This window comes from Dioscorea cayenensis, chromosome 8 (assembly GCF_009730915.1).
Source record: "Dioscorea cayenensis subsp. rotundata cultivar TDr96_F1 chromosome 8, TDr96_F1_v2_PseudoChromosome.rev07_lg8_w22 25.fasta, whole genome shotgun sequence".
NCBI lineage: Eukaryota > Viridiplantae > Streptophyta > Magnoliopsida > Dioscoreales > Dioscoreaceae > Dioscorea > Dioscorea cayenensis.
The window spans coordinates 19,837,180-19,850,580 of NC_052478.1; the positions used below are offsets into that span (position 1 = coordinate 19,837,180).

General features: G+C 35.6%; 1 protein-coding gene and 1 non-coding gene across 2 annotated transcripts; both read left to right on the forward strand.

Moving 5' to 3' along the window:
* The first annotated feature begins 219 nt into the window (after positions 1–219).
* On the forward strand, positions 220–325 carry LOC120268068. Its single transcript, XR_005538738.1, has one exon. It is a non-coding gene; the product is annotated as a small nucleolar RNA R71 (small nucleolar RNA).
* Positions 326–6,359: 6,034 nt separating this feature from the next.
* LOC120267040 lies at positions 6,360–12,262 on the forward strand. The gene is made up of 9 exons (XM_039274717.1): positions 6,360–7,279; positions 8,163–8,292; positions 8,459–8,946; positions 9,042–9,122; positions 9,246–9,344; positions 9,926–10,039; positions 10,153–10,233; positions 11,066–11,137; positions 11,402–12,262. Exons 1-9 carry the CDS (start codon positions 6,959–6,961, stop codon positions 11,663–11,665), a joined length of 1,650 nt encoding a protein of 549 aa, XP_039130651.1. The 5' UTR covers positions 6,360–6,958; the 3' UTR covers positions 11,666–12,262.
* Positions 12,263–13,401: the final 1,139 nt, after the last annotated feature.

Here is a 13,401-nt window from a genome sequence, read left to right on the forward strand (position 1 = left end):
GCTGCCAAAGATGTAACTGCATCAATTTCATGGAGTCCGACCACTTTCTTCTTTTCTCTTGCATTCCATTGGTAGCTATTTATGACCATTTCTTCTACCAATTGTCGGGCTTCTTCAGGGATCTTGTTCCCCATTGTACCTCCTGCGGCGGCACCTAGAAGTTATCTTGCACTTGGATTTAACCCATTGTAAAAAGTTTGAATGATCATCCATTCGGGGAACCCGTATTGTGGACACTTCCTCAAGAGGTCCTTGAATCTCTCCCAAGTCTCAAACAAGGATTCAAGTTCCATCTAAACAAATGAAGATATCTCATTGCGAAGCTTTGCCGACTTTCCCGGAGGGAAGTACCTTGCAAGGAAGGCTTCGACCATTTCGTTCCATGTTGTGATGGAAGCTCTTGGCAATGAATGGAGCCACTGTTTGGCTCTTCCTTTTAGAGAAAATGAGAAAGCCCTCAATCTTATAGCATCATCTGTAACACCGTTGATCTTCAGTATGCCACAAACCTCCAAGAAGTTTTCAATGTGATTATTTGGATCCTCATCGGCCAAACTATTGAACTGCGCTGACTGTTTGTATCATTTGGATGAATGCTAGCTTTAGCTCAAAATTTAGAGCTATAATCGGGGGTCGCACGATACTCGACTGCGTGCCCATAATTGAGGGTCTGGCATAGTCAGAAAGTGTTCTCTGTTGTTCATTCTGCTCTGCCATATTTTCTGACCCTTCACCTTCTACTTCAGCTCAAATCGACGGTTCTTGTGCAGGTTCTTTACCCCTTCTTCTGAGTGTAAGTTCAAGTTCAGGATCATCTCCAACCAATATCGAAGGGTTCCCTCGGGTCATAACCTGGAGTTGCACCAAAAGAAAGAAAACAAATCAAAACGATAGTAGAATAAGAAAAGGTGAAGTAGAATGAATGTAAATAGCTAAAATAATAAAGTGCAAAGTGTTTCCAAAACGCCTATTCCCCGACAACGGCGCCAAAAACTTGACACACCCCTTGCGTGTGACTCGAAAGTGCACGGGTTTATCAAAGTAATAAATCCCAGGTGAGTGAGGTATCGTATCTACAAGAATAAAGAATAGAAACACCAAGATTGCTACTTAACTAAGTGGAGATGAAACAATGATGGTATGGATAAAGATCGATGCAAACAAACTAAAGAAAATAAGAAAGAGAGGCACAATAGAATGAGAGGAAATGCAATCGATAAAAGTGGGGTACTCGGATATTGTTCCTCCTAGGATTATTGTTTTAAGTGCAAAACCAACTATTATGCTTCCTAACTAATGCTTAATAAGTCGTGGACATCCTTAAATACACGGTCCCAAACCTAAGGTCTACTGTGACTAACTCTGCACTATGCCCCAGCAAAGAAATCAACCAATCTCAACACCTCACTCTGTGTAAAGTTGCAAGAAGCTCTAGGAATTTCAAGTGATGAACCCTATTCCTATATGTAGATCTAACCCTTTGGTTCATGTGAAATATCCCTAGTCACAATTAAGCCCCAGGTGTTAAAGTCACTTCAACGCTTCACTCTGTTGCTCGCGCAACTAAACCCCAGTGGAGTTCATCCCTTAACCCTTCACTCTATTGTGACCGCAAAGAATTCTTGGAACGTGAAGGTAGGATAAATCACACCGGAGGGATAAGGGGGCGCTCCGCTATCTCTCAACTCACCCTCTCGACCCTCTCCAATCTTGCTTTGTCAAACCCTCATGGTGTATCACTCAATCACAAGGATTACCAAGATGGACTCTCAACCCTAGTGTCACTCTAAGGAAGAAATCATTTAACAAGCATTCAAGATTGGAACTAAATTAAAGACATCAATTAAGGAAAACATAATAGATAGTTAATGAAACAAATACATCATAGGGTTCACAAATCCAAGTACCTACTAGGGGTTTTAACTCTCCATGGGGCAAGATACAATCAATAATGAAATTGAAAGTAAAAACATGTAATCTATAGGAAAACCCTCTCGGTATTCGTGTCGATGGTCTTGTGGAGTAGCCTCGTCCTCTCCAAAGGTCCCCTTGTCAAGCCTAGGGCACACCTCACCGGATCAGTGCCGACGAAAACTCCCCCAATAACTATATTCCAAGAGAAACGCGGTGTCGAAGCCGTAGAACCACTCCAAAAGCCTTGCCAAAGCCTCCCGAAACCCTAGCCGCAAACCTCTCGAAAGATGGAGAAAAGATGGAAAGAAAGATGAACTATGGATCCCAAAATCAGTACAAGTCGTGGCTTTATAAAGGGTTGGAATTGGGCATCCACACGGGCGCGTGGATTTCTAGAAATCTGATTTTCTGCAGGGTGTAAACAACAATGTTTTAATAACCGGACCGGTTATCGAACCGGTTAGGCAACCGGTTCCGGTCCAACCGGTTGAACCGGTTGAACCGGCCGGTTCAACCGGAATTAATTTTTTTAAATAAATAAATACTTAAAAATTAAAAAAAAATAAAAAATAAGTAAAAAAAATAACTTCAAAAATAAAGAAAAAATAATAAAAAAATACAAAATTAGATATGACAAAGTTAAATTACCTTTATAAGGTCACAAAGTCTCAACTTTAATGTTTAATATACAAACATACAAAGATATAACTATACAACAAATATTAAAAAATAAATAATTAAATAAAATATAAGTATACAAGTATACAACAACAATAATGATTAAAAAATAAAAACCAAACCATTGAAATGTTTAGTTTAATACTTTAATACTTTAACTTTAATGATTTAATTATTGATTAGCATAAAATTATAAGTTAATTATAATAAATTAATGATAATAAATCATAATATATTAATATCTTACGGCATTTTGTTTTTTATTTTTATTTTTTACTTTTTTGTCTTTTTGAAATTTGGACCAATTTAATAAGTTTATTAACTTTATTTAAGTTTTTAATTATAAAATAAATAAACCAATTAAATAATTTAAATTAATAAATTAGCCGGTCCGGTTCAACCGGTTCACCGGTTGAACCGGCCGGCCCGGTTCATTACTATTTTATGTGAGTAATCGGACCGGTTTACCGGCCGGTTCCCGGTTCAATCGGTTCAACCGGCCGGTCCGGTCCGGTTTTTAAATCACTGGTAAACAGTAACTACTACAGTAAATTGCTACAACGATTTGCTACAGTACTCCGCCAAAATACTCCTGAATCCACTTTCCTCGAGGCAACATAAACGGGCACACATTTATGCCGTAGACCGTGTCGTTTCTTCAATAAAAGGTCTCATTGGTGAAAATCTTGCTATCACTGCACAAGTCGGGATACGCAAATGTAATTGCCTTTGTGCCCCTCCAAACCATTGCAATTGCTTGAGCGCATGGAGGTTGGTACACATTCAAGTATTTTCAGTCACAACTTGTGTCTTCACATTTGTTCATTCCAAGACTTCATCAACAAAGTACAATCACAATCCACTTTGGCTTCTTTCTTTCATATTTGGCTTCACAACCCTTCATGCATGAAAGTACACAAAAGCACATGTATTAGCGCTAAAATCTGATAAAAGTACTGCTTATCGTAAGAAAAGAATACTTCATATTCTTAATACACAGGCACTTATCAAGGGACAAAGGGTTTAAGAGATAAATTGGGAGGGTTGAAAACGGCCCATTTTTCTCCACTTCTCAACCTTTCAAATTGGAGGGTTAAGGAGGGTTAATATGTCATTGGGCAATTTTACCCTTATTATAATTGCCTAATGACAACCTAAAACTGCGCTTCCTCTCTTTGCTGTTACTAGGCTCTATTGGATATTATTGGATTTGATAAAATTAATTAAAAAGATATATCTCTTTTATTTTAAATGAGATAAACTTATATTTATTTTTTGGTTTTAATTTTAATTTTTATCTCTTAATTTTAATTTATGACATACCACATAGTTTTAACCTGCTAAATATAATTAAAAAATAAATTTGTTTTATTTTTTCAATATATAACATTGGCTCAAGGGATATTTTAGTAATATTAGTATTTACCCTTACCTTCCCTTCCCTTACATTACCCTCAAACCAAACAAAAAAAACATATGATAATTTACCTTTACTTTTTTTTGCCCCAAACAAAGTATGAGTTCAACTCTCCATTTCCCTTCCATTCCCTTCCTTTACTTTATAAACCCCCACTGCACCCCATCCCAGCAAGCCCTTAGGGGTTGTTTAGTTCGTGGTAATGTAGAAAGATTACCACGTGTTACGTGGTAATCTGAAAATATTACCATGTTTGGCATTGCGCCGGTGGTAATGTGGATGGTAATATCACATTACCAACTTATAAATATTGCAAAAAAAAGTGGTAATCCTATTACCACCAAATTTGGTGTCTATCTTGGATTACCATGGTAATCTTATAACTTTTTATATTTTAACAAATTGATTACCATGACAACCAAACACGGTAATGAACTATTCCCGGTAATAAGAGTTCCCAACCAAACATGGTTATATTAAATTATCGGAATATTCCCAACCATATAACATTCCCACTCATATTACTATGGTAATCTCGTTACGTGGTAATATGTTATTACCACAAACCAAACGGCCCCTTAGGGTCTTTCTTCACCTCCAATTTCAGAGGGCTTAGAGAAAGAAAGGAAAAGAGAAAGAAGGGAGCAAGGGATAAGAAATAGAGAAGAAGGAAAAAAAAATAAAATTGTAAATTTAACAAATTATTTTTTAAAAAAATTTAAATTATTAGGGACTTATCGGATAGTTGACTTTTCAAAACCCTGGATTGTCATACATAACTTTCTACTCTCTCCATTGCGAAATACATGTTGTTTAAAGATCTTGCACAAGAATTTATGATCTTTAAATTTTTTAAAATTTAGAATAAAAATTAACCAAAATAATAAACTAACCATTTCTTGAGACTATACCTTTTTCTTTAGACCATAAATATGGCTTGCTTTATTTATATACTTTGAAAGTTGAAAAAAAGTAAAATTGGAATATATATATATATATATATATATATAATATTTTAGTATTATAAAATGATAATTTTTTTAGAATAATTTTTTTCTCAAAACAACTTGCATTTGATAATAGAGGGAGTACTTTGAAATCCTTCTTTGTATTTTTAATTAATAATTAAAATTAATATAAAATTATTTGCAAGTAACAATAACAATTTTCTCACAACCATTTCTTCTGTGTTAAGGGGGAAAAAGTTAAACCACGCAGTCAATACAAAAAGTAAAAAAATCACACAAAATCATTATAAATAGTTAGATGATTTTTCAGTGAAAATTAGAAAAAAATAAATGAAAAAAATATGAAAGAGTTTCCAAGAAACAATCATTAAAATGAATTCTTTACCCATCAAAATTGTGTCAATCTTCAGTGTCAAAGGTTTTTTCATTTTACTAGTAGTTTAAAGTTTTCATTATTTTTTATTTTTTGTAAAATATAAATAAGTAAGATGTTAAAAATATATACAGATATAGAATTACTATTTTAACACACATGTAATTTATTTTATTAGATATGAAATTTCAACTTATTATTCCAATAATGCCCAAACATCTGAGGCGGGACCTAGGGGTGGACATGGGCCGGGCGACCCATGAGTCTGCCCTGAACCCATCCCAAAAAAATACAGTGCCTGGCTTTAGAAAAGTTACTAAAAAAATCGGGTTGACTCAAATGTTTTTACTGATTGAATTTCGACTGGGTTTGGGTCAGATGAATTTTGACCCGACCCGACCCGGCCCGACCCGAATAAATAAATAATATATATATATATCATATATTATTTATAATATATATAATTATATATATAATATTTGTTGATAATATTACTACTTATTTATATAGAATTTATTTGAACCATTTATAATACTTAGTATTGTATTTTTTTAAAATGTTTGAAAAAAATTTTTAGGGAGTTGTAGTAGTAGTTTTTATTTAGTTATTTCAATTATTTCATAAAAAAATTATTTATTTTTTTGGGTCGGGTCAGCTGCCCAGCTTAACGACAATCAAAATCGGGGTTTGGATCAAAACACTTACCAATACTACTACCAAACCTAACCCGAATATATGGGTTATATTTTTGAGTCTCAGCTGCAGCCCGACCCAGATCTACCTACGTCCATTTCTAGCGGGACCCGAGGTTGTTGTTCTCTCACTAGTCTTTATTTAAATAAAATTTTATTATATTTTTAATCTATAATTAATTTTTGTAAAAAATTATTTGCAAGTAATAATGAAAGGTCTATCTCACAAACACACGCATTCTTATTTCAGTCTTTTATTGTCATTAAACTACTCTTCTTTATGACTGCTTAGTAATTCTCCACTTGCCCTCTTCTCCTCTCTCTCTCTCTCTCTCTCTCTCTCTCTCTCTCTCTCTCTCTCTCACCGCTCTCTTCTTCTCTTCAGAGCTCTCTCTATATATATGTGCAATCCTCTCTTCATTGGCTTCATTAGATCTCCTTTCCTCTCTCTGACACACTCTCTCTTGCTTTTTCACGAGCTGTGCCTGAGAGGGAGTGAAAGCATGGTGCTAGCCAGATTCCCGTGCGTTTTCTTTAGGGTTCTTTAGGGCTTTGGGATTTATCTTGTCGGCAGCGGTGTTCGCCTCTTAGGTCACGCTTCTGGAATTTTGTTCTTCTTCCTGTGATTCTGGGAGGTTTTTTATGGGTCGTTAGCTGATAAAGTTTGGTTTTTTTTATTTTATTTTTATTTTTAAAGTTTCTGCTTTTTTTCTTCATTTATTGTGCGTATGTGTTTGGGGTGTCAATTCTGGTCTTTGGATTTGAAGAAAGATGAGATTTTGTTGTTTGAAGAGAAGAAGAGGCTTGTTCTTTAGAGTTCTTTGGGAGAAAGATTGGTTTTTTTGTTGATTGGAATGGGATTGGAGTAGGGGATTTGGTGTGAGGTTGTGAGCGGTGGTTATGCTATGCTTGATTGATGGGGGATATAGCCTTGTGGAAGCAGGCATGGAAATGGGTGCAGTCTCAGAAGCAGGCCTTGATTGGTGCTCGGCTTGTGTTGGGCTTTGCGGGGGACAAGGTTGTGTTTTTGGTAGATCAACTCTGGCCGATGGTTTCCAAATGGAGTGGGAGTTTGGGGACGTTTCTTTGGATGCTGGTGTTGCAATGGAGGGATTGTCTTGTAAGGGGATTTGGGTCTTTGATCAATTTGGGCCCGGCAGCGCTGTTTGTTATCATGTGGAGCTGCTTTCTTAGCTTGACTTCAACTGCCTGTCTTATTTATGTACTTCTAAGCCTGGTTAGTTGATAATTCTTGATGTTTACCTCTTGAATAGCAAATGCATTCTCTTTATTCACTTTGTTTGTTGGCCTTGATAATTGGATGCAGCTTGTTGTTTGAATGTTTGCAATTTTAGATTTTAAGTTTTGTGGTTGACTATGGTTGGATCGATGATTTGTTGTTTGATTGTTTCTGAAGAACTAACTCCAGAGCTATATATAAGTGTGCACATTTGAGGTGGCAGCACAGTCCTGTATGATCTTGAATGAGTAACAAGCACATCCTTCCGATGCATTGCTGCTTAATTGTCTTTGGTGATGGTGTAAATTGGATTCATATTCTTCTGGATATGATTGCATTTTGACAAGTTCTTTTTGACATACTGACTCATTATTTCTATATTTGCAAAACTGTTAGTGGCAAGAGAGGTTTGTTGTAATTTATTCTTCTTTTGAATCTTTGTAATATATTAGAATTGTGTTCATCAAATGCCATGGCAATGCTTAGCCAGATTGATGATTTCCACCTGTTAGCTTGAGCTAGTTTGCTCTATAGCCTCATTAATATAATGTTTTCACATGTTTTACCTCAAAAGAAGCCTTTCTAGCTATAGCTTTTAAGAGTGCATATTTTTTGAAGCTGGTCGCTATATGCAACTTTAGACAGACTAAATCTCATAATGTTGAAATGGAAGATTTGATAAAGGATTAGCATAGCTATATGAGTGATGCTGACATTCACCAACCCTTTCACGTTAGTCTCACTTCCCTATGCTCTCAAATTGAAGGTTGCATTTTATTCAATCAGTACTATCTTATATCTATGATGCCAAAAATGTACGTTAATAGCTTCCGAGACAAGAAATTTGACCTGTGATTATTTATTTTGGTGGTCGTTTCAGGGTGCTGCTGGAGTTGCCATTCGCTGCCTGGGTTACACTCCTGGGCTTTTCATTGTTGGATTGTTTGGAATTCTAATGATGTGGTTATATGGCAACTTCTGGATTACAGGAATGCTGCTTATTGTTGGAGGTATGCAATGATTCGCTGACCATTATATTAATTTGAGATATAATTAAACCACAGTCATTGACTATTTCCTCTTTCTATTGTAACCGTGCCATTTTCTTGTGGGGCATTATCATGTGCCAAATTGTAGTTATTTATAATGAGTTGAGAGTTAATTCTACCTATGCAGGCTATATGTTCTTCCTCAACCATGCACGATTTCTGATACTTTTGTCTATTGGATATGCTGTTTACTGTGTCCATACTCGTGTTGGATGGTTTGGAATTCCCCTCTCATTGAACCTTGCTTTCCTTTCACATGATCTGCTGAATAAGCTGCTTCAAGGTTATGATAGTGCTGGTGAAAGCACAAATTTTGAAGAGTGTAAGGAATCAGAGCCAGTTATGGAAGACTTCACAGAGGATTTTGAGTATTCTCCTCCAACTAGTGAAGCTGAAAATGTATCTCCATGTAAATCATCTAGCAAAACTAGCAGTACTCCTAGTTTGGTCAATATCCAGAAGGATGCCTCTTCGAGTAAGGTGGTTAAATCTGACTCGGGTTCTCTAGATGAGATGAAAAGAATATTGAATAGTTCTAATCATTATGAAGCTTTGGGATTTCCTCGATATAGGGCTATTAATTTCACGATACTGAGGAAAGAGTATCACAAAAAGGTCTCATATTCTTTCTTGGAACCATATTGCTGTGTAGTATTTTGATGTTAGTTTATCACTATTATCACTAGCTTATGCACATTTTATATGTGTAGGCTGTACTTGTGCATCCTGATAAAAATATGGGAAATCCATTGGCAAGTGATTCATTCAAAAAGCTTCAATGTGCTTATGAGGCAAGTTAATTGCTACTCCATTTCTAATGAGCATCTTTCGTCCTATTTTTTTGTTTTAGTTACAAACAACTTTTGCATTTATTTTTGATCTTAAAATGGTTTTTTCCATCTTGTTTGATACAGGTTCTTTCAGATTTTACAAAGAAGAAAAACTATGATGAGCAATTGATACGGGAAGAATCTGGGAGAGAGAGTCAACAAACTAGGGTTACCTCACAACAGGTACGAGCACATGTTTACCTTCAATAGTCTTTGATGCATTTTACAACATTGTCTACTCCATTTTTCATAGTCCTTAAGATATTTGGTATTAAACATTGAGTTGAGCAATTTAGCTTGCATACTGTGTTAAAATGATAGTAGGATGATGTATTGGATATGCTCCCTCTCCAAATTTTGGAAAACTATTAAAAATTATATACTAAAATGCGTAGGAGTATTTTCTTAATTCATAGAATTATGAGTATGCTTGCAATCTATAAACAAATTTATAAAATGTAAATATGATGTGCAAAGATGATTGGATGCAACATGTTTGGTATGTGTTTACCTAACCAACTGCAGATGCATGTTCCCATTGAAACATTGGTTTGGAACTCTTGACATTGGTTCCTAATATTGGTTAGCTGACCTTGTATACCAATAAGAATAAGCAATATATAAGCATCGTAAAGTGGCTCTCAAAGTTAAATAATAATAATAATAATAATAATAATAATAATAATAATAATAATAATAATAATAATAATAATAAAGAAAGAAAGAAAGAGTTCTGATTATATTGGGGTTTTCTTCTGTTGCAGGACGGGGTAGCTTACCGCTCTGAAGAATCCAGGCGTATTGAGTGCACAAAGTGTGGGAATTCACATTACTGGATATGTACAAATAGAAGCAAGGCCCGGGCCAGGTGGTGTCAGGTCAGCACAATATGTGCCTTTTGATATTGAATTATGGCAAAATTAACTTACTTTGTCTAAGCTATAAGTGGTGGTATTTAAAGAAATATGATATAGACGATTTCTTCCATTAGGAATGCTCTGTGTATCATCAAGCTAAAGATGGAGAAGGATGGGTTGAATGTGGTTGTTCACCACCTGCAATGTCTAAGGAGGTATTTTTGAGCTTATCTCGTGCAATTTTTCTAACTTCATTTTTGGCATTTTAATGATAAATAATATTTTGTATGTTTCTTTATATGTTGAAATGTTGGTAACATAACGTCTCTTACTGAACACATGTTAAAATTCTGTAGTTCAAGAACTCTTATGTGAACCATAAGGCCTCTGGATGAAAAATCTTGATGCTTATTAGTATCATATGGTTTAACCATAATATGATGCCAAACACATGTTAAAATCCTGAACTATAGGAATTCTCATTACATTGCACAAGCCATGTCTTGATATATATGAACCATGTTTGGTTATTTTGTAATGATTTTTGTTCTTAACTGATTATCAATTCTTTGGTACAATGAACTACTACATTATCTTTGTCCCCTTTACAAGTGCTCTTACATTGCTAGGAGCATGCAAACTTGACAGTCTTACGAGTTATTCTATGTAAAGGAGCTTTCTTGTCTCCTAAATTCTGAAATTACAGGGATTTCCTTCGAAGATCCTCATTAGTTTGGTTAAACCATGGTAGAGGCTATGATGCACCTTTTTCTCAGAAGATGGAAGTTTACCGCACATCCAAATTGATATATTGAAAAATGAAATTTTTCAGTGGTTGAGAACAAATATGTTGTGATGCATCTATTTTCTCATTATATTATTATACAGTTGGCACAATGGTTAAGCTAAATCACAGTGGTGTCAAGAAAGAAGCTTTCATACTGCACTGAATATTCTTGTGTGGGAGATTAATGCTGGATGAATGCTGGATGTTGACATAGTGTTCTTTCTGGTGCCATGAAAAGGTTTTATTTCCTTCCATTTCAGGTGGAAATTCCACGAGCCTTTGTTTGTGCTGAGAGCAAGATCTTTGATGTCTCTGAATGGGCCAGCTGCCAGGTTTGTATTTGGTTAATTCTAGTGGTTTGTCACAAAGTGAGTTTCCCGTTTTCTAATAAAAAATCAAGTTGGAGGCATAGCTATTCATCAGATAAAATGCATTTTGCTTGTTCTTTTATCCATATGTATGTTTCACATCTTTTTGGCGTTCTTTGGGCACCTCATTCTTGGCTGGAAGGACACTAGCATGGCATTAATAATCAAATGCTTTTTTTTTTTGGGTTCTTAGTCTTCTTATCAGGTTATGGGATTCATTTTATGCAGGGAATGGTGTGCAAGGAGAACACTCATCGGCCAAGCTTTTTTGTAAATATGGTTGGTTTGGACAAGTCTGTATCGAGGTCAAACCCCACGAGATTCCCATTTGGTTTGGATGCTGAGATGGCACCCGAAGATGATGAGTTTGACTTGTGGCTTCAGCAGGCATTGGCTGCCGGTCTTTTCTCTGAGACCCCAAAACGAAGAAAAAGCTGGAGTCCATTCAAGATGAATCACAAAGGCTTGAAACCATGGCGGAGGTCTCCGTAAACACAATTGACATACTTCCAAACAAACGGGGAAGGCGCGATCTCTTCACACTTTTATGTTCTCACATCAAAGAAGATAGAAGTGATACAAGAAGTTTATCTTTCCGACCATTCATTTTTCATCATGAAAGTTTACTTTTCAACCAATGTAAAAGAAAAGAAGAACAAAACAAAAACAAAAACTCTTGCCGGCAGCTTTGGTACATCACTGGTGACCAACAACTCCTCTGCTCTTTCATGGTCGGGCTACCGTCTCGAGTGCAAACTGTTCTTCAATGTAAGGATGATGCTCGAAAAGAGGTAAGAGAATTCCTTCATTCCTTCATCTCGGTCGTGATTCAAATGAGTCGGAAAAAGTTCGATGATGAAAGGGATAAATGTAAATAGATCATCATACATGTCTTCAAAACGATCGAAAAATCTTTATTTGTTTGTACACTAGGATAACATGGAACTTGATGGTGGTAGGTTGGTTCTTGTGAGGGAGAATAACATGTCCAGTGATGCTGTTTTTCAGGTGTATCCTTCACCATTTGCCAAGTTGGTTTTCCATTCAAAACTTCTTGAAATGTAATTCAAGAAACTCATTTGTTTTCTGGATTTGGTGCTTCTTGTTAGGAGCATATAAATTTGTTTCCATGACAAAAGGGTTTACAGAGAACAAGTAAGGGTAAAATAGAAATTAGAAAAAATATTAGGAGTGAATTAAATAATATATTTTTAAAATAGGAATTTATTGATCACAGGAAATTTATAGGGACCTTTAAGGGTGTTTGAAGCTCAATGAGGACCTTTTGGTTCTTTTGCTTTAAACTTTTGGTTCCAACACTCAAAAAGTACTAAAATTTTTTGAGAAGAAAACGCTTGAAGGCTTTTTTAAATATATTACACATATTCTTTTTAATTACATAAATAAGTTATCTTCTAATTAATTGCGGATTTAGGCAAAACGGTAAAATAATCACTGTTTTTGCCCTAATCCATTGAAAACGGTATTATTCTCTCTCAGCTCACTTTTTATCCGTCGTAAAAATTCATGTTTTTTATCGATCGTTTTTTTAACATCGAAGCATTTATTATTATTTTTTTTCTAAAATTACACATACCACTTTATTCAATTCTTATCCTAGAATTAAATATGATTAAATATAAGAGAGAAATGTGAATATATAAATTAGGGGTACTTTTGAAAAGATAACTATTTTTTTATAAAATTTTGTGAAATAACTAAATTTTTTGGTATGTAAGATTTAGTTAACCATGACAGATAAAAAGGAACAGAGGGAGAATTTATTTATTTTTTAAACGCAGGAAGAACCATAGAGAAAACCCAGCCAACGCACGATGATATATCTCGCCAGGTTGGTGGAAAAGCTCAATGTCTTGACTCGCCAGGAGGTCGAAGAGGTCCACGAACGAGCTTCCGGTGGCCGGCGACAACCCATCGCACATCAAGCTTTAGATTTCCTCCTCGAACCGCAGCGTTTTGGCTTGTGAACGAGCTTCTGGTGGCCGGCGACAACCCATTGCGCATCAAGATTTGAATTTCCTCCTCGAATCGTAGCGTTTTGGCTATCTCAAGCACGATGATAGATCTCGCCATGTTGGTGGAGAAGCTCAACGGCTTGACTCACTGGGGGATATTCTTGCTGCTCTGATCCCTTCTTGGAGCTCGGTTAGTTCATTTTCTAGGACATCAACCATTTTCATTCTCCTCTCTTTTTGTGTGTCACTGAT

What these genes read in the sequence shown, in the direction of transcription:
- LOC120267040 (XM_039274717.1), top strand. Translation starts at nt 6,959, where the DNA reads ATGGGGGATATAGCCTTGTGGAAGCAGGCATGGAAATGGGTGCAGTCT. An exon ending in AGCTTCAATGTGCTTATGAG is followed by an intron (nt 9,123 to 9,245) that starts GCAAGTTAATTG and finishes TGTTTGATACAG; the next exon opens with GTTCTTTCAGATTTTACAAA. An exon ending in CCCGGGCCAGGTGGTGTCAG is followed by an intron (nt 10,040 to 10,152) that starts GTCAGCACAATA and finishes TTCTTCCATTAG; the next exon opens with GAATGCTCTGTGTATCATCA.